Source organism: Phocoena sinus, chromosome 11 (genome assembly GCF_008692025.1).
Source record: "Phocoena sinus isolate mPhoSin1 chromosome 11, mPhoSin1.pri, whole genome shotgun sequence".
NCBI classification, from domain to species: Eukaryota; Metazoa; Chordata; class Mammalia; order Artiodactyla; family Phocoenidae; genus Phocoena; species Phocoena sinus.
Window position 1 is genome coordinate 60,765,911 of NC_045773.1, and position 27,826 is coordinate 60,793,736.

The 27,826-nt window shown below is 36.8% G+C and overlaps 1 protein-coding gene across 1 annotated transcript in view; it reads left to right on the forward strand.

The window, feature by feature from the left end:
- Positions 1–12,542: 12,542 nt before the first annotated feature.
- COL21A1 (collagen type XXI alpha 1 chain) overlaps positions 12,543–27,826 on the forward strand; it is a 127,539-nt gene continuing 112,255 nt past the window's right edge. Inside the window, 2 exon segments of the mRNA XM_032648979.1 lie at positions 12,543–12,664; positions 17,736–18,287. Of these exon segments, the coding sequence (XP_032504870.1) occupies positions 12,577–12,664; positions 17,736–18,287 (640 nt within the window). The 5' untranslated portion in view covers positions 12,543–12,576.

The window sequence follows — 27,826 nt, forward strand, 5'->3', positions numbered from 1 at the left end:
GAGAAGGATAGGTGTTAGCTCTTCTCTAAATGTTTGATAGAATTCGCCTGTGAAGCCATCTGGTCCTGGGCTTTTGTTTGTTTGTTGGAAGATTTTTATTCAGAGTTTCAATTTCAGTGCTTGTGATTGGTCTGGTCATATTCCCTATTTCTTCCTGATTCAGTCTTGGCAGGTTGCGCATTTCTAAGAATTTGTCCATTTCTTCCAGGTTGTCCATTTTATTGGCATAGAGTTGCTTGTAGTAATCTCTCATGATCTTTTGTATTTCTGTAGTGTCAGTTGTTACTTCTCCTTTTTCATTTCTAATCCTATTGATTTGAGTCTTCTCCCTTTTTTCTTGATGAGTCTGGCTAATGGTTTATCAATTTTGTTTATCTTCTCAAAGAACCAGCTTTTAGTTTTATTGATCTTTGCTATTGTTTCCTTCATTTCTTTTCATTTATTTCTGATCTGATTTTTATGATTTCTTTCCTTCTGCTAACTTTGGGGTTTTTTGTTCTTCTTTTTCTAATTGCTTTAGATGCAAGGTTAGGTTGTTTATTCGAGATACTTCCTGTTTCTTAAGATAGGATTGCATTGCTATAAACTTCCCTCTTAGAACTGCTTTTGCTGCATTCCATAGATTTTGGATCGTCGTGTCTCCATTGTCATTTGTTTCTAGGTATTTTTAAATTTCCTCTTTGATTTCTTCAGTGATCACTTCGTTATTAAGTAGTGTATTGTTTAGCCTCCATGTATTTGTATTTTTTACAGATCTTTTCCTGTAATTGATATCTAATCTCATAGCGTTGTGTTCGGAAAAGATACTTGATACAATCTCGATTTTCTTAAATCTACCAAGGCTTGATTTGTGACCCAAGATATGATCTATCTTGGAGAATGTTCCATGAGCACTTGAGAAAAATGTGTATTCTGTTCTTTTTGGATGGAATGTCGTATAAAGATCAATTAAGTCCATCTTGTTTAATGTATCATTTAAAGCTTGTGTTTCCTTATTTATTTTCATTTTGGATGATCTGTCCATTGGTGAAAGTGGGGTGTTAAAATCCCCTACTATGAATGTGTTACTGTCGATTTCCCGTTTTATGGCTGTTAGTATTTGCCTTATATATTGAGGTGCTCCTATGTTGGTTGCATAAATATTTACAATTGTTATATCTTCTTCTTGGATTGATCCCTTGATCTTTATGTCGGTTCCTTCTTTGTTTCTTGTAATAGTCTTTATTTTAAAGTCTATTTTGTCTGAAATGAGAATTGCTACTCCAGCTTTCGTTTGGTTTCCATTTGCATGAAATATCTTTTTCCATCCCCTCACTTTCAGTCTGTATATGTCTCTAGGTCTGAAGTGGGTCTCTTGTAGACAGCAAATATATGGGTCTTGTTTTTGTATCCATTCAACCAATCTCTGTCTTTTGGTGGAAGCATTTAGTCCATTTACATTTAAGGTAATTATCGATATGTATGTTTCTATTCCCATTTTCTTAATTGTTTTGGGTTCGTTATTGTAGGTCTTTTCCTTCTCTCATGTTTCTTGCCTAGAGAAGTTCCTTTAGCAGTTGTTGTAAAGCTGGTTTGGTGGTGCTGAACTCTCTCAGCTTTTGCTTGTCTGTAAAGGTTTTAATTTCTCCATCAAATCTGAATGAGATCCTTGCTGGGTAGAGTAGTCTTGGTTGCAGGTTTTTCTCCTTCATCACTTTAAATATGTCCGGATAGTCCCTTCTGGCTTGCAGAGTTTCTGCTGAAAGATCAGCTGTTAACCTTATGGGGATTCCCTTGTGTGTTATTTGTTGTTTTTCCCTTGCTGCTTTTAATATGCTTTCTTTGTATTTAATTTTTGACAGTTTGTTTAATATGTGTCTTGGTGTATTTCTCCTTGGATTTATCCTATATGGGGTCTCTGTGCTTCCTGGATTTGATTAACTCTTTCCTTCCCCATATTAGGGAAGTTTTCAACTATAATCACTTCAAATATTTTCTCAGTCCCTTTCTTTTTCTCTTCTTCTTCTGGAACCCCTATAATTCGAATGTTGGTGCGTTTAATATTGTCCCAGAGGTCTCTGAGACTTTCCTCCGTTCTTTTCCTTCTTTTTTCTTTATTCTGCTCTGCAGTAGTTATTTGCACTATTTTACCTTCCAGGTCACTTTTCCGTTCTTCTGCCTCAGTTATTCTGCTATTGATCCCATCTAGAGTAGTTTTAATTTCATTTATTTTGTTTTTCATCATTGCTTGTTCCATCTTTAGTTTTTCTAGGTCCTTGTTAAATGTTTCTTGCATTTTGTCTATTCTATTTCCAAGATTTTGGATCATCTTTAGTATCATTATTCTGAATTATTTTTCAGGTAGACTGCCTATTTCCTCTTCATTTGTTAGGTCTGGTGGGTTTTTATCTTGCTCCTTCATCTGCTGTGTGTTTTTCTGTCTTCTCATTTTGCTTATCTTACTGTGTTTGGGGTCACCTTTTTGGAGGCTGCAGGTTCGTAGTTCCTGTTGTTTTTGGTGTCTGTCCCCAGTGGCTAAGCTTGGTTCAGTGGGTTGTGTAGGCTTCCTGCTGGAGGGGACTCGTGCCCGTGTTCTGGTGGATGAGGCTGGATCTTGTCTTTCTGGTGGGCAGGTCCACGTCTGGTGGTGTGTTTTCGGGGTCTGTGGACTTATTGTGATTTTAGGCAGCGTCTCTGCTAATGGGTGGAGTTGTGTTCCTGTCTTACTAGTTGTTTGGCATAGGATGTTCAGCACTGTAGCTTGCTGGTCGTTGAGTGAAGCTGGGCTCTGGTGTTGAGATGGAGATCTCTGGGAGATTTTTGCCGTTTGATATTCTGTGGAGCTGGGAGGTCTCTTGTGAACCAGTGTCCTGAAGTTGACTCTCCCACCTCAGCGGCAGAGCCCTGACTCCTGGCTGGAGCAGCAAGAGCCTTTCATCCACAGGGCTCAGAATAAAAGGGAGAAAAAGGAGAAAGAAAGAATTAGGAGAAAAAGAAAGAAAGAAAGAGAGAAAGAAAGAAAGAAAGGAAGGAGAGAGGGAGGGAGGAAGGAAGGAAGGATGGAGGGAAGGAAGAAAAAAGAAAGAAGATAAAGTAAAATAAAATAAGATAAAATATAATAATGTTATTAAAATAAAAAAATAATTATTAAGAGAAAAATTAAAAAAAACGGATGTATAGAGCCCTAGGACAAACAGTGGAAGCAAAGCTCTACACGCAAAAATCTCACATAGGAGCATGCACATACACACTCATAAAAAGAGGAAAAGGGAAAAATATCATAAATCTTGGTCTCAAAGTCCACCTCCTCAATTTGTGATGATTCATTGTCTAAAGGAGGGAAGGAAAGAAAGAACGAAGATAAAGTAAAATAAAATAAAGTTATTAAAATAAAAAGTAATTATTAAGAAAAAAATTAAAAAAAAAAAAAAAAAACAAAAACGGACAGATAGAATCCCCGGACAAATGGTGGAAGCAGAGCTATACAGACAAAATCTCACACAGAAGCATACACATACACACTCATAAAAAAATGGAAAGGGGAAAAAAATCATAAATCTTGCTCTCAAAGTCCACCTCCTTAATTTGGGATGATTCGTTGTCTATTCATGTATTCCACAGATGCAGGGTACATCAAATTGATTGTGGAGCTTTAATCCTCTGTTTCTGAGGCTGCTGGGAGAGATTTCCCTTTCTCTTCTTTGTTCTCACAGCTCCCAGGGGCTCAGCTTTGGATTTGGCCCCGCCTCTGCGTGTAGGTCGTCGGAGGGCGTCTGTTCTTCGCTCAGACAGGACGGGGTTAAAGGAGCAGCTGACTCGGGGGCTCTGGCTCACTCAGGCCAGGGGGAGGGAGGGGCACGGAGTGCGGGGTGATCCTGCGGTGGCAGAGGCCGGCGTAACGTTGCACCAGCCTGAGGCACGCCATGCGTTCTCCCGCGGGAGTTGTCCCTGGTTCCCGGGACCCTGGCAGTAGCGGGCTGCACAGGCTCTCCGGAAGGGGGGTGTGGATAGTGACCTGTGCTGGCACACAGGCTTCTTGGTGGCGGCAGTAGTAGCCTTAGCGTCTCATGCCTGTCTCTGGGGTCCACGCTTTTAGTCGCGACGCTGGCCCGTCTCTGGAGCTCCTTTAAGCAGTGCTCTTAATCCCCTCTCCTCGCGCACCAGGAAACAAAGAGGGAAGAAAAAGTCTCTTGCCTCTTGGGCAGGTCCAGACTTTTACCTGGACTCCCTCCCGGCCAGCCGTGGTGCACTAACCCCCCGCAGGCTGTGTTCACACCGCCAACCCCAGTCCTCTCCCTGCGCTCCGACCGAAGCCCGAGCCTCAGCTCCCAGCCCCGCCCGCCCCGGCGGGTGAGCAGACAAGCCTCTCGGGCTGCTGAGTGCCGGTCGGCACCGATCCTCTGTGCGGGAATCTCTCCTCTTTGCCTCCCGCACCCCTGTTGCTGTGCTCTCCTCCATGGCCCCGAAGCTTTCCCCCTCCGCCACCCGCAGTCTCCGCCCGTGAAGGGGCTTCCTAGTGTATGGAAACCTTTCCTCCTTCACAGCTCCCTCCCATTGGTGCAAGTCCGGTCCCTATCCTTTTGTCGCTGTTTTTTCTTTTTTCTTTTGCCCTACCCAGGTACGTGGGGGGTTTCTTGCCTTTTGGGAGTTCTGAGGTCTCCTGCCAGTGTTCAGTAGGTGTTCTGTAGGAGTTGTTCCACGTGTAGATATATTTCTGGTGTATCTGTGGGGAGGAAGGTGATCTCCGCGTCTTACTCTTCCACCAGCTTCCTGGAAGCCTCCATGAACGCATTCTTAATTCTTTCACTGGTTTGCCAGCATTTTGCCTTTCTCAATTCTACCTGTCCCAATTGATGCTTCCTCCTACCACCTTAATGTTAAAAATATAGAACACAATAGGTGTGTGTGTGTGTGTGTGTGTGTGTAAAAATGTGAGGACCAGAATTTCAGTTTCCCCACCTTTTCCTATTTTACAGTTTAGTTCAAAGACAGAGCATATAAAGAAGCATGAGTATTAGTGTCTCAGGAGGGGACTATTTTTAGTCTTCAAATTTACTTGAAGGTTTTACAACTAAGCTCTGCAACCACATTTTGAGATGGCATTTTTCCTGACAGTCCCTCGTTTTCAAAGCTTTTATGCATTCCTGGTGGCTCCTCACGTGAATTCCCATGCCTTTCCAGCCAGTGGACCCAATGAAAGATGCATTCATTGCAAGGAGACAAGGAAGTTGCTTTCATTTGTACCCACTGTTCTCAGAAATTGACTTACAAATATTTATTTTGATTTTAATAAAATATTAGTGACAGTGGCAGTGGAATATGATATATGACAGATAAATTTAGGATATGGAAGAGAGATGAAAATTAAAAGAGGATAATTATCAATTGATCTCGTTTCTCTGAGAAACCACTAATTCTTAAATTTTAGACAGCTCTTTGATTTTGAAAGTGGGATGCTCTACTCAATGTGAAAACCTCATCATGATGCACAACTGCTTCACACCCTTCATGGATTCACTTTGCATTTAAGGGAAACAGTTCAAAATGTAACATACCTCATGGGGTCCTGCTACCTCCCTGTAGCTCCTGCTCTTCCTCCTCTTCCTCCCTCACTCCTTCACTGACCTTCCTTCTGTTCCTAGAACAAGCAAACTTGCTCCATCCACAGAGGAAAGTTTGGTTCCCAGTTACTGGCAAGGATGGCTCCTTCACATTCCTTCAAGTGTCAGCTCACAGGTCATCCTTTCAGATGCCTTCTCTGAGCTCCAAATTGAAAGCAGCTCTTCCTCTGCTCCTGGCCCAAGTTTACATTATTGTTTTCATTACTTTATAGCACCCACCACTATCTGAAATGATCTCACTCAATCATATATTTAAAACCTGGCACATAAACTCCACAAAAGCAGATTCCTTATCTAGCTTATCTGGGTCACTTCTGAATTCCCAGCACCTAAAAGAGTATCTGTCACATAATAGGTATTTTATAAATGTTTTTCATTGAATGAATAGAGTGGAAAGAATTCTGGAGTGAGAGAACCTGAGTGTAAGTTGTGAGTCTGTTTCTTAGAGGCAAGCCGTGTTCTCTAAGTCAGCCTTATTTTCCTCGAACACTTGCTGAGATTAAATGACATAGTGTTGTCTCACACACTGTACATTGTAAACGTTCCTTATCACAATAATCCTGTGAGGCCGTAGAATATGGGTTATTGTCTCTGTAGTTGAAAGGAAGATTACAGATCACCAGTTTCATCTCCTTTTTTTTTGAACACTAGAACACTATAAGAAAGATATGAAATTATAGTGGGTTGGGAGCAGTGTTAAATCTATAATCTGGATTGCCTGGTGGATGGATAGTTAGTCTAGTATATATTCCTCATTAGCAGGTGAGCTCAGTTTAAATTCCTACATTCCTACATTTTGTTAAAAGTAATTTCCTTTTTCATTATCCACGAAGAGTTCTTTATTTAGCATTAAAAAGTTAAAATTTTCCAAAACAGAATTTTCTATGTTGAAAGATGGCATATATTCCTATATTCCTTAGAGGCCTTCATTCAAATGAACGATCTTAGGTGGTAAACCAAACCTACTGAATCAGAATGTGCATTTTAATGAATTTCTAACAGATTTGTATGCATATTAACATTTGAAAATTGGGGATGCTAAGGTTGCCTGACTACTCTCTGAGTAGCCAATCTTTAGAAATTTTTGATTGTAGAGATTCTCTGAGTTATGCTTTCCTATTTGGGGTTGCTAACTTCTCTACTGGGGGAATAGGAGTTTCTTTTTTTTTTCTTTTCTTATCATTTCTGCATTGCCTTATACCAGAATTTCTAGAACTTTGGTGGACATTAGCTTATGGGAAGCTTTTTACTTTATTTATTTTAAATGTTTGGCCCTTTCCTTGCCCTGCAATCTGAAGCTAATGGGTAGGGCTAAGGCATCCATATGTTTAACAAGTTCCCCAGGTGATTAAAGTAAATGGTAAAACTTGATATGCCTCAGTTTATATGCATCGTGCATAAGCATATGTACAATTAAATAGCCATAAAATATATTTATGAAGTATATGAGTTATGTTTCAGTGGTGAGGTAACATGGTGGCAATATTTATTTAATGCTCTTTTCATATGGTCTACATTAATGATATAGAATATAATACAATCTAGAATATAATACAAGTAAACAATTCACTTTAGCCCAAGGATTCTGAAGGAATTAGATACTATATAGAAATAATGAGGATATTTTTTGTAGAGGAGCAGAATAACTTAATTTTGAGGCTTTTGGGGAGGAAATTAGTCAGTATTTATTAGTACACATAGTTGCCATAAAACAGTACATCCTGGTACTGCTTCTCACTGACATCTTTTGACCTTTATAGCTCTTTGTCCAGAGGGCCAGCCTAATTTAAAAACTGACGATGATTTTGGACTTACTGTTTTTCACTGAGATATAAATTTTATACAACAGTTTATATAGTTTTTAAGCCTTCAGCCTAAGGCCTTAGACAAATTTATGCACACCAATATCATCACTGCAAATGTAGACTATTTCTAACACCCAGTAAGTTTATTTTTGCCACATTCCAGTTGACTTCTCCCATCAAGAGCAAATGTTTCCTGATTTCTAACACTGCAGATTAGTTTTCTATCTTGGGACTCTGTATACCTGAAATCATGCTCTGTGTATTCTTTTGTGTTTGGCTCCTTTCATTAAATAGAATGTATTTAAAGTTATTCATGTTGTTGGGTATAAAGAAAGTTTATTATTTTTTTGTTGCTCTCTTCCATTATGTGAATATAACCACACAACTTGTTTATCCAATATTTTTCTGTGGATAGCATTTGAGTTATTTTTAGTTTGGAGTTATTATGAATAAAACTACTATAAACACTGTTAAAGTTTTTTTGTTGGCACATGTTTTCATTTCTCTAGGTTATATACTTAGCAGAAGGATTACTAGTCATAGTTTAATTTTGTAAGAAACTGAACCTAACACTTCTCTGAAGGGGTTACATCATTTTTCACTCTGACCAAAAATGTATGAGTTCCAATTTCTCCACATAGCCTCATAAACATTTGATACTGTTTTAGCCATTTTAATTTTAATTAATTTTGGCCATTTTAGTGGGTGTGAAATGATATCTTATTGTGGTTTTAGCATACACTTCTCTGATGACTAATGATGAGGAGCATTTAATATGCTTATTGGCCATTTCTGGATTTCCTTAAGTAATAATTTAAAAAGTCTGTTGAAGGCCTTTACTCATTTAAAAAATTTGATTGTTTTCTTTTTTATTGTTGATTTGTAGGAGTATTAAAAAAGATATAATCTTTATGACAGTCATTTTTATAAGTATTTTATTCTGAATATTGACTTGTTTTCTTAATGGTATCTTTTAATTTTGGTGAAATCTAATGTGTATCCATTTTTAAAGTTGATAGCGTTTTTTGTGTCCTAAGAAATTTTGCCTAATCCCAAGGTTGTGAAAATAATCTCACAACCTTGTTGTGAGATTGTGAAAATAATCTTCTAGAAGCCTTATAGTTTTAGCTTTTATACTTAGATATATGCTTCGTCTAATTTTTGCATATGGAATGAGACGGGGTCAAGGTTAATTTTATTGTTTATCCTGTTGATCCAGCCCCATTTATTGAATTTCCTTTACTATTCAATTACCTTGACACTTTTATTGCAAATCAACTGACCATGTGAGTGTGGGTCTATTTCTGAACTCTATTGTGTTCCATTTAATATATTTATCCCTACACCAATACACACTTTCTTGATTCCTGTAGCTAGATGACTGTAAGTCAAAATCAGATAGTATAAAGTCTCTCACTTAGTTCTTCTCAATCATGATTGTTTTTTATGCAGATTGTTCTTCATCATTAAGATTGTTCTAATTCAAAATCATTTGCATTTTATAAGAATTTTAGAATGAGTTTGTCAGTTTCTTTTAGAAATCTGCTGGGATTTTGATTGGGATTGTGTTGAATCCTTAGATCAATTTGAGGATAAAGATGGAACCAATATTGAGTCTTTTAACCCATGAATGTAGATTTCTCCACTTATTTACTTTCTTTAATTTCTCTCAACAATGCATTATATATTTTACTGTAGAGGTCTCTCACATTTTTCATTCACTTTATTTCTAAGTTTATGATGCTTTGATACTATTGAATATATTATATCCCCCCCACCATTTTGTTGCTATTATATAGAAACACTTAAAAAAAAAACTATTAACCTTGTGTCCTGTGACCTTGCTAAATTCACTTATTAGTTCTAATAGTGTTTTGGTAGATTTCAAATTTCTATGTAGATAATCATGTTGTCTGTAAATAATTAAAGTTTTATTTCTTCCTTTATAGTCTTTATTTCTTACTTTGAATATGGCACTGGCTAGGACTTCCTATACATTTTTGAATAGAAGTGATGTGAGAATATATCCTTAACTTTTTACTGATTTGGGGGAAAAAGCATTCAGTCTTTTACCACTTAATGTGATCTAAGCTGTAGACTTTTCATAGCATTTTATTTTGGCCTCATACTAAAAGTTGAGAAGAGTTCCCTCTTCTATTTTCATTTAATGTTATTTCATAAAAATGTTTGATTATTATTTTTTTCCTTAAATGTTTGTAGAAATTACTGGTGAAACTATCTGGCACTGGAATTTTCTTTGTGGGAAAATTTTTGGTTAAAAATTCTATTTCTTTAATAATTTCAGTTTAGACCAGTTTCAATAAATAGTGTATCTTAAGACTTTGTCCATTTCATCTGTCTACTTATTATCCTTTTAAGGTCTGTAGGCTCTGTAGTGGAATCTCCTGTTTCAATATTGACTTAGGTAATTTACATTTTCTGTCTTATTTCTTGATTATTCTTGCTAGGATTTATAAGCATATTTATTTGTTCAAAGAATTAACTCTTTAATTTTATTGTTTTTCAATTTTCTAACTCATTGATTATAATTTTCTTTCTTTTTTTCTTCTTCTTTTTACTCTTTAGTTTTAATTTGTTGTTCTTTCTCTATTTTCTTAAGGTGGAAGCCTAGATATTGATTTTTCATTTTTCTTCTTTTCTAGTATATGGTTTTAAAGCCAAAATTTCTCTCTTAGTAGTGCTTTAGCTGTATCATAAAATTTTGATTTTTTAAAACAATTATTGATCAGTTATTTAAAAATTTCCCCTCTGATATTTTTTTAAGTCATAGATTATTTAGAAGTATATTGGTTAATTCCAAGGATTTGGGGATTTTCTTCCTTTTCTAATTAATACCATTTAGGTCAAAGAACATAATCTGCATGATTTCATTTCTTTGGAATTTGAATCTTGTTTTTTCTCCAGCATATGGTCTATTTTGATGACTTTCATATGCATTACAAAAGAATATATATTCTGCTGTTGTTAGGTGGAGCATTCTATGAATGTCAACTAGGTGAAGTTGGATGATAAAGTTTTTCAAACCTCTGCACTGTTACTAAATTTTTTTTATCTACTTCAAAAATCATTGAAAAGTGGATGTTTAAAATCTCACATTATGATTTGAATTTGTCTATTTCTTTAGTTTTTTTTCCCCACTTTTTCTTCAGGAATTCTGAAGCTTTATTATTAGATATCTACATATTTAGGATTTTTATATCTTTCTGATCCATTGCCTATTTTATTACCATGAAATTTCCATCTAAAATTCTTATTGTTGTTCCTCCATATGTCATGTGTCATTTTTCCTCTGGTTTGTTTTAAGAATTTACTCTTTTATTTTGACTTTCAACTGATTATGATATACCTAGGTATGACTTACTTTGTATTTTGCTTAGGGTGTGTTTGATCTGATTGTTGGTAGCTTTTGTCAATTTGGAAAATTCTTGGCCATTATATTTAAAAATGTTTCTTCATTCACTTTCTCCTTTCCATCTGAGAAGCTAAATCAAGACCACTTGATACAGTCCCACAGATTTCAGATGCTCTGTTCCTTTTGTTTCTCACCCCTCTTCCCCTGACTTTGGGTTTCATTTTGGATACTTTCTATTGACTTATCTTCAAGTTTACTGATCTTTCCCTCTAACGTATGCATGCTCACTGCATGATTTCTTTTTTGATATATATTTTCATTGCAAGCATTTCACTTGTATATTTTTTTAAATAGTTTCCATCCCTCTTTTGAAATTTCACATATTTTTGCAATTGTTGTCCATCTTATTCATTAGATCCTTTAACATGTTCATCATAGCCTTTTTATAAACCCTGCTTAATACTTCTGACATTTATATAATCTCTGGATCTGCTTATATTGAGTGTTTTTCTCCTGATCAGACATAAAACTTCGTTTCTTCTCATATTCTGGGAGACCCTTGGGAGATTTCTCTCAGCTTGTCAGGTTTCCAGCTTTTTGTATTTGAGTTCTGTTTTTCTCTTTTGTCCTTTCTGCTTTTTGAGATATGTCTCTCCACTGTAGTGAAGGACTGGAGTACCTTGGAGGGACTTTTCTCAGTTCTGTGGCTTCTCCCCTAACCTTCAGCAAGACAAGGATTTGTATTTGAGGAATTCCCTGGGGACTTGAACAGGGAGAGGGAAGGAGAGGATCTCTCTAGACTGTTTTATACTGCTTTCAATATTCTCTGTATTACTTGTCTATTCCGTGTACCCAGTTAAGGCTCCTGGGGAAGAATTGCTGGCTAGGGGCATCCTTGCTCTGAGGCTGGGACCCCTTGGGATTCTAATATGTTACTCCAGCTTTGACTGGTTGCTTCTGTACTGTAGCAAATTCTTCCTCCTCCTGAACAGGGTTCCCTTTCTACTAGGGACAAAAGCAGCCTTGAATCTTTTCTGTCCTATAAAGTATTAATAACTTTTGGAATTTAGCTCTTTTAGATTTCTTTAAACCCTGTCTTTTCTGCTGGGTTTTAAAAGCCTATAGTTTTATAGTTTATTTGACATGTTCTCATTGTTGAGAGTGACAGTCTTTGGCAATGTTCCACATTCTAACCAGGAATGAAGTCCTTGGACTAACTTAGAAAACATATTACTCTCATAACTGAGTGTTGATGAATTAAATAAAATAGATCTTAATGTTTATAATACAGCCCATTAAAAAATTAAATCCTATTATTCAGCTTTATCCTATAGATATTTTTTACCAGATACCCTTTGAGTGTTTCTTAAATGCAAATACACATTTAAAAGAAGGATATGTGCTACCACTGAGATAATAAAAAGAATGTGATAGGCCTCTGCAGGCTATGCTAAAAGGGGAATTCTAGTAAATATTATGAGCAAAGCTTAAAGTTTTAGAAAAGTTTTTGCTTTTCCAAGATGATTATGAATTAAAAACTTATCACGTTCATCCTCAGCTCCCATTCATTGTTGTCTTGTATTATATATTTGAAATGTGGCTATTTTGGGCACATAAGTTAATTTTAAGGTAAGCAAAAATTAACTGTGCTTTGACTGGGTATTGCAATTTAAAAATTCAAACTTATGATTGTTAGGTATTTGTCTTATTTTTCTAATATATTTAACTTTCTTTTTTTTTTTTTCTCTCTTTCTTTTTAGGAATCCTAAAACCAAAACATTAGAACAAAAACAGAAACATGGCTCACCATATTACATTTCTTTGGATAATTTTGGTCCTGCTTCTTCAGAATTCTGTATTAGCTGAAGATGGGGAAATAAGATCAAGTAAGAACTATCAGCATTGTCTTTTTGTTATCAACAAATTGATTGTGGAAATCAAATTAGAGGAGCTCTAGCAATGGCTTTAAGGATCTTATTCTTATTGTCTTTGATGCTGTGATTACCTAAAATGAATGAATTGCTATGTTACACATTAACTAGGAGGAAAAGCTATCAGAAGTCATTTTGAGAAAATTCTATGGTAATAGTGCATTTTATTGACCCAGGCTTTGGAATAAACACTCTGGTATTGAGTCCATGTTCAGCCATTTATATAAGCTTCATAATATGGTGATAAAAAAAGTACCTCCTTCATAGGATGGCTATCAGGACCATCCTATGAGCTTATCTCATAGAGATAATAAGATAATGCATATAAATGATTTAGCATTCAGTAAGTGGTGACTGTTATTCTGATTGCCTGTAGGAAAGCTTGCATGAGAGAAGTAGGCCATCCTACTTTTAAAAAGATAGCCTACTTCTTTTTAAAAGTGTGCTTATATGCATATTTTAAAACTCATAAACATAAACCCCCTAACTATAAATGAATTATGGTTTCTCTAACAGTTAAATCAGATGATTTGACAATTTGATTCAACTTGGTTTAAAATTAAAAAAAAATATAATGTTTGCATAACCCTTTTATAGTTTAATCCACCCAAGCACTTTATGGGGTAGATACTCTTTGTTTTTTGAGTGGGAAAAGAGATGCATAAAATGTATGGGCCTTGCATAGTGTCATACATCTGGTTGGAGCTGTAACTAGTATTTGAACACTTCTTTTCATCCTCAGTGCATTCCCTTCTTATGACACTGGTGATTCACCTCTCTGAGGAGGAGGTTTCTTGGAGTGGTATTTTGTCTGCAGTTTATAAATGGCAGTACTTGCTTTTGTGTCCATGCTCTTGGCTAACCTTGCAATTATGAAATATATGCCCCATGGCTCTGGAAAGGGGTAGAAAGGGCCAAGAACAACCCTGTAAGAATTTGTAACCACTGAATCGGGTGATACACAAACACTTGCAGGTCCAGGCAATAACGAGCCTCATAGCATCGAGGAAGGGCAACCTCGAAGAGTCCTGCAAACACAACTTTCCTGTCCTTTTGTGTCTCTCATGAAACCCCAATAAAAGCATAACCCTGTCATCCCTGTTCAGCTTCCAAAAATAACAGGAAAACTTCATTCCCTTGGGTTAAAAAATATGCATTTGGGCAGAATCCCATTTTTGCCGTCCCTACCCTGGCGTCTGGCAGTGGTCACCATGACAGAGGTTGTTGGAATAGTGTCCCTCACTCCCCCTGCACTGAGACACCATCTGTCATATAGCATCTTAAGATGGTGTCATAATCACAGTTATATTTGTGAGACAAACCCGTGTTTTGGCAATTTTTTTTCCTGGGCGGGGGTATCTTCTTGACTGTGATACGTGTTCACCTGACAATAGTGTTTACTTCAGCTAGTTACTGTGATAGGTGAGTTGAGATAATGGTGAAACTGAGGCCTCTTCATAGGAGCTTTGTCATCATCCCAAATATGCAAGCGGACAAAGATAAGGAAAAGAATGGAAAGGAAGGAGAGGAAAGGAGGAAGTGAGGAAGGTGAAGAGAGGGAGAGATTGGTTGATTGATTTACTCCAAGGAGTTGCAGAAATACTAATTGTCACCAAACATTTTTTTCTCCGATACCGATCTTTGCAATTATAATATCTTATTTGCAATATATACAGAAAATAAACCATCCTTATTATAACTTTAAATTGGGCATCCAAACACTACTTAAGGGAGACCATTAACCTGAATAAAACCACAGGATATAAAATTTGCTATCTCATTACCGTGACTCACCTCATCCTCTTCTAACTCATCATGTCCAAGGACATGGATGGGATCCTTGTCCCATGTAGTATTTTGGCTGCTTTGAGTGCAGAAGTTAGAGAAGAAGCCAGCAAGTACAGCTGTTCCTTCCTGTTGGCCACTTCAAACTGATAGAGATAGAGTAGGATAATTAAATAGTCAGTTTAGAAATCCCACTAGGGGATTAAAGACAGAAAGGGAATTTTAAGGGAGTTTGGGAGACCGTTGCAAGCTAATGACCACTCAAGAAAAGAATCCAGTAACCTAGCAACAATCTACCCTACCTTGAAGGAAGACCAGGTACATCCAAATGCCAGGCACACTCAAGCCACAAACCCTGATAGTTAAAATACAAGACAATAGATATGGGCTCTGAATCTTATTACATGAAGTCAGGGAGTTAATAGTCCTTGCAGAGTAGCGTTTCTGCGTGTAACCAAGACAGAAATAGAGGTGAAAAGGGAAAGAAACCAGGTGAAAGGGGATATTATACCCAAACCTGAGATGAATTACCATATTTTAGTATATGTCACCACCCTTTTGCTAATATACATATGATTTAAATAGTGCCATGGCAGTTAGACCTGGTTAGGCCGTATAGAGCCAAAGGAGGAACTAGTGATATGAGTCTTGACGTCTGCCCAAGGACGAGGAAGATGGTGGTCTTCTCCCCTCCCCACTTTTTCTTTGATTATAAAAATGTAGCCCTCTTTGTTCCTGGGGCTCTTTGTTCCTGGGGTTGCACTCCCTTGCCTGCCCGCTTATCTCTCACGAGCATCCTATGCCAATAAACTCACTCTTTGCCTTCCACTTTGCCTCACGCTGAATTTCTTCTGTGAGGAGACAGAAGAACCTGAGCTTCAGTAAGTCCTGACCCCAGGTGAGTGGTTTTAATCCAAAGACAGTGGTTTCAAGTCCCCTCCTAGTCAGGGATCACGGGTTCAAGTCCCCGTCTGAGGTGTGCGTGGGTTCAAGTCCTACCCGAGAAGGAATGCAGTTTCAAAACCATTGGAATTACCCAAACAAACCAGTTTGTCTTTGGGGCTGTGTCTGTCTCTCACCTCTGGACCTTTGCACTTGCTGCTCCCTCTGCTTAGAATGTCGTCCTCTTGACCTGGTTAAAACTCTGCTTTCTGATCTCAGCCTTCCAACAACACTGCCCCTGGCTTGACATAGTTAGGTTGCCACCCTCTCCTCAATGTTCTCATAATTCTTTGTACTTTCTCTAACCAGCCAGTTGTCCATCTTAACTAGGCTGGGAGCTTTTTGAGATATCTCAAGTATGTTTGAAGCCAGTACCTAGCATGATATCAAGGACAGAACAGGTATTCAATATATACATACTGAAAGAATGAGATAGGGTTAGAAGCATGTTGTGTACTGTGGAAAAGAGAGTTAAGGAAATCTTTTTTTAATTGAAGTATAGTTGATTTACAATGTTGTGATAGTTTCTGCTGTACAGCAAAGTGATTCAGCTATAAATATGTATACATTCTTTTTTATATTCTTTTCCATTATAGTTTATCATAGGATATTGAATATAGTTTTCTGTGCGATACAGTAGGACCTTGTTGTTTATCCATTCTATACATAATAGTTTGTATTTACTTATCACAAACTCCCAGCCCATCCCTCCCCCACTCCCCTTTCCCCTTGGCAACCACAGGTCTGTTCTCTATGTCTGTGAGTCTGTTTCTGTTTCATAGATAAGCTCATTTGTACCATATTTTAGATTCCACATATAACTGATATCATATGGTATTTGTCTTTCTCCTTCTGACTTACTTCACTTAGTATGATAATCTCTAGATCCATCCATGTTGCTGCAAATGGCATTATTTTATTCTTTTTAATGGCTGAGTAATATTCCATTGTATGTATGAACCACATCTTCTTTATCCATTCATCTTTTGATGGACATTTAGGTTTTTTCCATGTCTTGGCTATTGTGAATAGTGCTGCTATGAACATAGGGGTGCATGTATCTTTTTGAATTATAGTTTTGTCCAGATATATGCCCAGTGGGATTGCTAGATCATATGGCAACTCTATTTTTAGTTTTCTGAGGAACCTCCTTACTGTTTTCCATAGTGGCTGCAAAGAAGATTTTTTTTTTCTTTTCACAAGTGCTTAGAACTTGTCTGGGTATAACTTACACCACAGATAGTCTTTTTTTTTCCTGGTAGAACTCTAAGATGTGCTGATCACATGTTTCCTGGTATCTTGAAACAAGAATCTTTACAGAGAAAGGAATAGCTTTATGCCCTTGAACATAGATTCACTTCACACGAGCTATTGTTTTGGATACATTTGTGACTGAAGATGAGCATTCAGACCTTTAAACATTCATCTTGCATGTAGTGCAAGAGTGACTGCTTTCATAACCTTGGTTCATTTACATTTTCTCAACTATATCAAGAATGTGGATCTTTGCTGGCTACTTTTGTCCTGAAGATAGCAGAAAGTTTGTTTTTAATTTCTTACCCCCATTCATTGGTTTACATAAATTTGTATAAATATTTCAGGTTAGCATTAAACTAAACATGTTTCACTGATAACTTAAAGCAATGATGTTAGTCTATAGCTGAAAATCATTCATTTATTAAAATTTTTTGTGTTTTCATTTATTCAGTGGAGAAATACAATAAAATGTTGCTTTATAGTAATACCTGCCCCTACAAAGAGATATCTAGATATCATATTCATATACAGCATCCATTTTTTATTCCCTATTTTAATTTTTTTTTATTTGGCCACATGGCACAGCATGTGGGACCTTAGTTCCCGGACCAGGGATCAAACCTGTGCCCCCTGCAGTGGAAGTGCAGAGTCTTAACCACTGGACTGCCAGGGAAATCCCTATTCCCTATTTTTAAAGCTGAATTATTAATACTTAAATTAAGACAAGCTAATTAAAAAATATCAACAAAAATCATAGCCCTCATTTATAAAGAATTTTCATAAGCTAGGCAGTGTATCATAGTTAATCTTCACAAAGCTCTTATGACCTGGTTACTATTATCTTTTTTAAAAAATTCAGCATTATTGAGGTATAATTGACGTATAAAATTATAAGATAGTTAAACTATACATTGTGGCGACTTCATGTATATACATGTGAAAGGATTCCCCGTCTGGTTAATTAAAAATTCATTCATTTAAAACCTCAAATTTTTTTTTTTAATGTAACACATATACTCTGATGGTTTTCTTTTTCACTTAGGTTGTCGTACTGCTCCAACAGATTTAGTTTTCATCTTGGATGGCTCTTACAGTGTTGGCCCAGAAAACTTTGAAATAGTGAAAAAGTGGCTTGTCAATATCACAAAAAGCTTTGACATAGGACCGAAGTTTATTCAGGTTGGAGTGGTTCAGTATAGTGACTACCCTGTCCTGGAGATTCCCCTTGGGAGCCATGAATCAGGAGAGAATTTGATGGCAGCTATGGAGTCCATACACTACTTGGGAGGAAACACAAAGACTGGAAAGGCCATCCAGTTTGCCCTTGATTACCTTTTTGCCAAGTCTTCACGATTGCTGACTAAGATAGCAGTAGTCCTTACGGATGGTAAATCCCAAGATGAAGTCAAGGATGTGGCAGAAGCAGCAAGAGACAGTAAAATAACATTATTCGCCATTGGTGTTGGTTCAGAAACAGAAGATGCAGAACTTAGAGCTATTGCCAACAAGCCTTCATCTACTTACGTGTTTTATGTGGAAGACTATATTGCAATATCCAAAATAAGGGAGGTGATGAAGCAGAAACTTTGTGAAGGTAAGCCTTAATATAATGTGGAAACAGTAATAATGATGCTTTCTTACATTTTGGTATAACCTGTTCATTTGGGAACTGGGGAAGATGGTTATATTTAATGTCAAATTATTTAAGTTAGAAATGAGGTGAGCACACATTTTTGTGCTATATTTTTCTGGATAAATTTTGTTTTTAGAAACAATTGCTTTCTTATAAAATCTACAGTTGGGAAATATAATATTTTGTGTTTTCCTTTCAATTACAATATGTTTATTGTGGAGATGGTAGAAAATAAAACACCTAAATAATTAAAATATATGTAAACCACACATGATCATATCGCTCCTATTAACAAGTTTTTGTCTTTTTCATCCTAACCTTTTCTTTTTTTGATTTCAGTGTGTCTGAGAGTTTATTCATGTGCCTAAATAAGGATAATATTGTATATATAATTTCATACTCTATTTTCATATTATTTATACTCTTATTGTGTATATAATTTTAATACTCTTAATATCATAGCGGACAATCTTTTAAGATAATCTATTTAATTTCTCCATTTTTGTATGTTTGGTTTATTTCTAAGTTTTTCTAATACAAATAACAGTGAATATTCCTCTACCTAATTCTGAATGGGAATCTGTCATCATTTCTTCAGAAAACAAAGATCAAATTACTAACATTTTTAAAACTTTGGAAGAATGTTAAAAATTCCACATGAGAAAAACTTAAACTCCCACCAGCAATGAGGGAACATTTGAAAATATAGTACTTACCAGTCATTATGTTTATATCATTTCATAAAATCTGACTTCATGTGTATGATAGGTCCCCATGGGAAAGTTCCAGTTTTTGGTAAACATTAATCCTATTAGTGTATAGACATGCTTGTGTTCACATTATTTTGGGGGAAGAATAATTTATTCATATCTTTTAATTTTAATATTATAGGTATTTAATATACTGTATACCTAAAAATAATGTTCATGTAGATGGAAATACTTTTTTCCCAGTTTGCCTACAAAATAATATACAAATAGGTTGGTTCACATTTGATAGAAAAATTTCTAAATGATTGTGGCTTAGAAAACAAATTAATTCCTTCATTTTCTTCATATTTGGGAGGTATGGTAGAGAAAAACATTTTAAAGCTTTTTGGATTATTTCTTTTAAAATGCATGGAAATATTAAACAACTACTTCAAAACAAAGAGAAAAAAGCATAGAAGATTAAGCATTTTCTTTAATAAAACTTTAAAAAAGGTACTAGGGCTTCCCTGGTGGCGCAGTGGTTGAGAGTCCGCCTGCCGATGCAGGGGACGCGGGTTCGTGCCCCGGTCTGGGAGGATCCCACATGCCGCGGAGCGGCTGGGCCCGTGGGCCATGGCCGCCGGGCCTGCGCGTCCGGAGCCTGTGCTCCGCAGCGGGAGAGGCCACAGCAGTGGGAGGCCCACGTACCGCAAAAAAAAAAAAAAAAAAAAAAAAAAAAAAAAAAAAAGGTACTAACAAGTAAGTACAAATGGTCATTACAGTTATTCTTTTTATGAATCTAACAGTAAGACTGTGTTGACTTTTGTTGTGTTGAACAGGTCAAAGGGATTTAGATTTTTAATATGTTGTTAGAAATTTTTGGCTTTCAAGCTAGGTATATTTCATTATTAAAGTAGAATTTTCATGGTGAAATTTCACTTACCATTCATCTTTTTTCTTTTTTTATAAATTTATTTATTTATTTATTTATGGCTGTGTTGAGTCTTCGTTGCTTCGTTGCACGGGCTTTCTCAAATTGCGGTGAGCTACTCTTCGTTAGGTTAGGGGCTGCTCTTCGTTGCGATGCGGTAGCTTCTCTTGTTGAGAAGCACAGGCTCTAGGCACGCGGACTTCAGTAGTTGTGGCTCATGGGCTCAGTAGTTGTGGCTTGCAGGCTCTAGAGCACAGGCTCAGTAGTGTGGTGCATGCGCTTAGTTGCTCCATGGCATGTGGGATCTTCCAGGACCAGGGCTCAAACCTGTGTCCCCTGCATTGGCAGGTGGATTCTTTTTTTTTTTTTTTTTTTTTTTTTTTTTTTTATTGGGTTTTTTTTTTTTTTTTTTTTTAAATAATATTCTTTTTTCTTTAAACCCCACATTTGTTTATTTATTTATTTTTGGCTGTGTTGGGTCTTCGTTTCTGTGCGAGGGCTTTCTCTAGTTGTGGCAAGTAGGGACCACTCTTCATCGCGGTGCACGGGCCTCTCACTATCGTGGCCTCTCTTGTTGCAGAGCACAGGCTCCAGACGTGCAGGCTCAGTAGTTGTGGCTCACGGGCCTAGTTGCTCTGCGGCATGTGGGATCTTCCCAGACCAGGGCTCGAACCCGTGTCCCCTGCATTAGCAGGCAGATTCTCAACCGCTGCGCCACCAGGGAAGCCCGGCAGGTGGATTCTTAACCACTGAGTCACCAGGGAAGTCCCACTTACCATTCATCTTAATCCAAAATTTAGATTTGATTAAATATGTCTGTTTAATATTTGCTTCAGAGACTTTTCCTATAGATCTGTATTTTGGTAAATGCATTCTCTCTAGATAAAAATTTTAAAATACACATGAAAGAGTTGCTGTGTGAAAATGGGTAAAAATTCTTTCAGCTGAAATGTATGATCTGTAAAGAAAAAAATCAAATGCGAAATCTTGCCAAATATTTCTTCATCTACACTCAGAAAAAGAATGTAAGTAATGTCTGTGTCTATTCAGTTCGCACGTTCACTGTACAATAGACATCTTTTAAAATGTACTTTTTGAAATTGTACTTGTGGGAGATATGGGCTTTTTTGCACTTGACTTTTTGTACTGTATTAGATTATGATTAATGCACTAAATTAATGCATTGCTGTATTGCAGCTTCTTCAAATCATGTAATTTGTGTTTGATTATTTAACAAATTCATTTTTTTTTGACGGTTGATCCATGATGTACAAAATATTATCCACCTCTTTGTTCCCACAAAGATTATTTCATCTTTATGGACCTACTGTTTCCTCGGAGGTGTATTCTGCAATACACTGCTTATTTCAGGACCGCCTAAAAGTGACGTGCAATGATTTCTTTCTTTATCTGAGAGTCTTTCTTCTAATTTGAGCTTAGTTTGTTCTTTCTTAGTTCTTTGACTTGTAAAGTTAGGCTGTCTATTTGAGATCTTTATTATTTTTTAATGTAGATTTTTATTGCTATGAATTTCCTTCTTACTGCTGCTTTTGCAGCATCCCATAAGTTTTGGTATGCTGTGTTTTAGTTTTTGTTTATCTCAAGATAATTTCTAATATCCCCTTTGACATAATGATTGTTCAAGAGCATATTGTTTAATTTCCACATATTTGTGAATTTTCCAGTTTTCTTCCTGACATTAATTTCTAGTTTCGTTCCATTTTGGTTGGAACATATACCTGGTATGGTTTCAATCTTCTTAAATTTGTTAAGACTTTTTTTTTTTTGACCTAACATGTTATCTATCCTGGAGAAGTTTCATTTGTACTTGAGAATAATATGTATTCTGCTGCTGTGGTGGTGGTGGGTGGTGGTGGGTCGCTGTTCTATATATGTCTGTTAGATCCATTTGGTCTATAGTGTTGTTCAAATTCTCTGTTTCCAGATCTGTTTGCAGACACATCTTCTGTCTGGATGTTCTATCCATTATTAAAAGTGGAGCATTCAAGTCCCTTACTGTTATTGTGTTGCTGTCTATTTATCCCTTCAGTTTTGTCAATGTTTGCCTCATATATTTGGGTGCTGTAATGTTGAGTGCATATGTATTTATAATTGTTATGTTTTGCTGGCGAATTGACCATTTTTCATTGTATAATGTCCTTCTTTGTCTCTTTTGACAGTTTTTGACTAATATAAGTGTCACCACCTTTGTTCTCTTTTGGTTAGCATTTGTATGGAGTATCTTATTCCATCCCTTTGCTCTTATCCTGTGTGTGTCCTTAATTCTCAAGTAAATTTCTTGCAGATAGTATAGATCTTGTTGGTTTTTTTTAAGTCCACTTAGCTACTCTATGCCTTTTATTGGGGATTTTAATCAATTCACATCTGAAGTAATTACTGATAAGGAAGGATTTAATACTGTCATTTATTGTTTTCTGACTCAGCTTTTTTTTAATCGCTCTTTTCTCTCTTGCTGTCTTCTGTGTTTCATTGATTTTTTTGTAGTGACATGCTTTGTTTCCTTTTAAATATACTTTTGCATATCTTCTATAGGTATTTTCTTTGTGGTTACCATGGGGGTTACATAAAACATCATATAGTTATATCAATCTATTTTAAGTTGATAACTTCAAATGCTCCGTATTTTTGCTTATTCCTGCCCTCTTTACACTTTTTTATTGACACCACAAATTACATCCTCTTATATTGTGTATTCATTAATACAATTTCACAGTTATAGTTTATACTTTAGTCTTTTAACTTCTGTATCAGAATTAAAAGTGATTTAAATACCACTGTTACAGTATTACAGTATTCTGAGTTTGTCTATATATTTACTTTTATCAGCAAGTTTTATACTTTCCAGTGCTTCTGTGTTGCTGTTTAATATTCTTTCCTTTCAATTTGAAGGACTTCCTTAGTATTTCTTATAAGGCAGGTCTAGTGGTAATAAACTTCCTCATCTTTTTTAAATCTGGGAAAGTATTTATTTCTCTTTCTATTTTGAAGGACAGTTTTGCCAGATATAGTATTTTTGGTTGGCAGTTTTTTTTCTTTGAGCACTTTGAATATATTATCCCTTTCCCCTGTGACCTGTGAGATTTCTACTCAGAAATCTGGTGGTTGTGTCATGGGGTGCCCTGTGCATAATGAGTTGCTTTTGTCTTGCTGCTTTCAAAGTTCTCTCTTTGTCTTTGGTTTTCGACAATTTGATTGTAATGTGTCTTGATGTGGATATCTTTGAGTTCTTTAATCTGGATGTCCATTTCCTTTCCTAAATTTGAAAAGTTTTTGGCTATTATTTCTTTAAACAAGCTTGCTTCTTTCTTTCTTCTTCTTCTGCAGCTCCCATAATCTATATATTGGTCTACTTGATGGTGGGCATAAGACATTTAGGCTTTCTTCAGTCTTTGTCATTCTTTAAAATTTTGCCTGGATAATTTCAAAGGACATGCCTTCAAGTCTGCTGATTCTTTCTTCTACTTGATCAAGGCTGATTTTGAACCCCTCTAGTCAATTTTCCAGTTCAATTATTATTTTCTGTTCCAAAAATTTCTGTTTGGTTCTCCTTTACATTTTCTGTCTTTTTTCTCACTTTGTTGATGCATCATTTTCTTGAGCTCATAGAACATCCTATGATGTCTATTTTGAATTCTTTGTCAGATAATACACCTCCCTTTCTTTAGGGTCAGTATGTGGAGAGTTACCTTGTTCCTTTGATTGGGTCATGTACCTCATAGTTTGTTTCAAGATTCACACATTTGAAAAAACAGATACCTCTCCCAGTCTTTACCAACTGGCTTTGCACAGGGGAAATCCCTCAGCAATCACTCTGGCTAGAGATTCTGAAACCTTTTTTGGAGGGATGTGATTTCTCTGGAATTGTGTGAGCAATTCATTAATTAGAGAGACTGGTTTCTTTTTCAGGAGCTCATAATCTTTCACTCCCTTTGGTATCTGTCCCTTTGGTGTCTGTCTGTAATACTTCAAGTTCTCTAGTTCTCTAACCACAAGTTTCCCACCCACTCTTTTGTTCTCAGTGGCCATCAGGTGTCCAGGTATGCTGGTTCCCTGTCAGCACCCTTAGTCAGGCAAGACCAGTATCAGTTCTTCAGGCAGCCCTTTGAAAATCTAGAATGCTGAATACATGCTCCACTCTTTTCTCTTTCTGAGGGAGAAGTGTCAGGTTGTGTGTCTTCTCCTGATCATGCTGAGCCATGCCAGCCACAACAAGCCACCCTCCCACTTTTATTTGTTCTGAGCAGTACGCAGGTATCCAAATGATTCTAGCTCCTTCAGTGCTGCAAATGAGGCAAGACAAGCTGAAAGCTGGAGCATTGGATGCATGCTCCACTTTTCTTTTTCCCTCCTGAGGGAGTCATTATAAGCTAGGGCATCTCTCCTTGCACTTATTTGTGTCAGCTTGGAGAGGGACTGATGTGGGTAAGGTAAAATTATTCTTAATTACCTGTTTCATTGAGGCTGTTCTTGGCTTTGTGCTTACCTGGGGAACTTCAGCTTCCTAACCAGAATCTCACAAAGGTATTTTGGTCCAATCTGTGTTTCAGTGGGAGAATGTGGGTTGGGACTTTCTATTCTGCCATCTTGCTGACTTCACTCCTCTGTTCTTTTTATGAGTCAACCAGGCATGGGCTTGGTGCAACAGAATGAGGAGGGAAAAGAAAGTAATTTCCCCTTGTTCTCTGGAAGATACTTTCCTTAGGTGTCTTCAAGGGCTTCCAACAGCTTGTGGCTTGAATGATGCGGTTTCAAGGCCCATAGTTTGATTCAGGTGAGCTGAACTTGCCTGTGCACAGGTGTGGGTAGTTAAAAGAGCAGGTCCTGGAAAACTGCCTGTGTATTCTTACTGTTCCATTTTCCACTATCTTGACTTTTTGATGAAACAGGAAACATCTATTTCTTAAAAGAGTATATGGTGTTCACTCAAGAGGGACCAGAGGTCAGAATTAGCAATTAGCTGTGCAAATGTAGCCATATCTTGAGAGACAGAGAGAAAGATAAAGAGATAGAGATAGAGAGAGAGAGATAGAGAGAGAGAGAGAGAGAGAGAGAGAGAGAGAGAGAGTCAGAGAGTGAGAGAGGGATACCACTTGCCCAAGTGGAACTTTGGTGTCTTTCATTCCAAAAACTTGGTGACTTTTTTTCCCTCCAGTGCTTTCCACCATGATGCACTTTAACTTGGAATGATGTTCACGACTTCTGAATTTCTTTTTCTCTCACCGAAAATTATTCGTATTTTCTATGACTCTTTGCTTGGTGATTGCTGGATAATTTGATTATCTAATTTAAGTCTTATAATACTTTATAATACTTTGTAATAATGGCCTGGTATATTACTCTACCCTACTCAGTTTAACTTCCATTTCAGTAGAAGACATAAAAAAGGTAAAGGTACACATATCAGGTGCCATGGCCAGGACAACTGAGTTGTTTTTGGAGGTAGTGAGTATTTTAGCTTACATGATTTCACAACATGTATGTGATTAACTTGTCTGCCCTCACATGAAACTCATATCCTTCCCTTCTGCCTCTCCACTATTGGTACACATATGCTTGAATTCACAACCACAGAGATGGGGCATGAAAAAATGAGAGGTGGGAGGTGGGGTGAAGTTTGGCAGATGGGATATGATGGAGTGTAATATTTCATTAAACCTCATAGAATATTCAGGGGAATAACTTTGTATTCTATCTGTAGATTAAAAGAATTTAAATCTAATCTGAATTGGTGACAACCTACATTGTCAAGGGCTTGTAGTATATCCAAAAATATGAATTTTCCATTCATTTAATTAGAGAGGCTAGAGCTATGTTTCAAACAAAGGAATATGATATGTTTATATTTTATGTGCAAAGCAATGTTTGGGTATTAAATTGGAAAAGTAGGATGACTATGGCATGATTCAGAAAATATACAAATTATAGCATACAGACTTTTCTCTCAGTGTTTATGATTGGATCTAGATGCAGCTGTATAAGTTAATTATTTCTAGGAAAGGAATAAACAAGAAAACATTCACAATAAATTTCTTAGGAATATTTAAAGCTTGTATAAAATGCTCATTCTCCCATCCTTTCTCTCTCTCTAAAATATGATGTATAATAGCTATCACCTAATTACCTATTTTATGCTCATAACAGCTTCAACCTTTTTAAGTAACAGTTGGCATGCCAGTAGGAGTGAAAATTGGTACAACCACTTTGGGAAAGTCTTTGACATTATCTATTAGGACAAATGTACTGCTATCTTATGAAACAGTAATTCTATCCTAGATATTTAACTACGAGAAATAAGTTCATATGTTCACCAAAAGACTATTCAAGAATGTTCATAGCAGTTTTATTTAAAATAATCCCAAGCTGGAAACAACTCAAATGATTGCCCACAGAAAAATGGATATAAGCACATCATAGTATAATTCACATAGTAGAATACTACACAGCAATACCATCAACAAAAACCACATCACTCTTATGTGCAAAACCACGGATAAATCCACAGGCATTATGTTGAGCAAGAGAAGTCAAATTTTAAAAAAAGATACTGCATTGTTCATTTATATTAAGTTCAAGAACAGACAAAACTAAATTAATCCATGGGGACAGAAATCATAACAGTGGGGGCTTCTGGTGGTGGTGGTTATCCTCTGTGAAGGATCATGAGGTTGCTTTCAAGGTGTTAGATTCTGTGTCTTGTCTGAGGCTAGCTATGTGAGTGTAGGCATGTGTGGCAATTGAACTATTGTATACTTGAGATTAAGTCATTTTACTGAATGTAGGTTGTATCTTAATAAAAAAGTTAAAAAAAATTCAGTAAGCACAATGTCTATTAAAGTAAAGCACTAGAATGTTTTTTCTTTCAACCTGAGGCCGTATGAATACGGTGGTCCAGCCCAATCTCTGGAGTCAGAACGAGATCCAGGTTTGGTTCCTGACTTTGTCAACATCACTTTCTTGAAGTGAAATCTTAGGCTAAGTGGCTGACTCCAACCTTGGTGATAGAGACCTTATTTTATCTCATTTTATTTTTTTGCAGTTTAAATAATAGTAACATTTATTATCTCATACAGTTCCTGTGGATCAGGGACATGGGTGAAGCTGGGTTGAATAGTCCTGATTCAGGTTCTCCCAAGGAATTGCAGTCAAGATGTCAGTTGAGGCAGCAGACCGCTGAAGGCATGACTGGGGCTAGAGGGTCTGCTTCTAAGGTGACTCACTCACAAGATTGGTGAGTCAGTGCTGGCTATTGGCAGGAGGTTTCAGTTCCTGGTCACATGGACGTCTCCAAGTTGCTGCTGGAGCATCCTTGCAACATGGCAGCTGGTTTCCCCTGAAGTGAGTGGTCCAAGAGAGCAAGGGGGGGGGGCTGCAGCGTCTTTCATGGTCTAGACTTGGAAGCCACACCCCTTCATTTCTACAATATCCTACTGGTTATGAAGGCTAGCCCTGTCAGTGAGAGAGACCACATCTAATGAATGTTAATATCAGTATGCTAGATATTAGAGCATCAGAGGAACATGTTAGGATGCATCTATGTTTGTTTAAAAAAATAGAGTTTGTATGTTAAAATGATGCATAAATGTAATATCTGACAAAAGTTCTTCCAATTCAAATTAAAAATGGAAAAGAAAAGGAGTAAAGAATGAGTTACAGGAATTGGACACAGACTATTGTCTGGATACGTGTAAAGGCAAGACACACTACCTTTCTTCATCTATAGTATTTGATCAGAGGAAAAAATAACTTAGAAACATTTCAGACTTCCTTGGTGGCACAGTGGTTAAGAATCCACCTGCCAGTGCATGGGACATGGGTTCGAGCCCTAGTCTGTGAAGATCCCACATGCCACAGAGCAACTA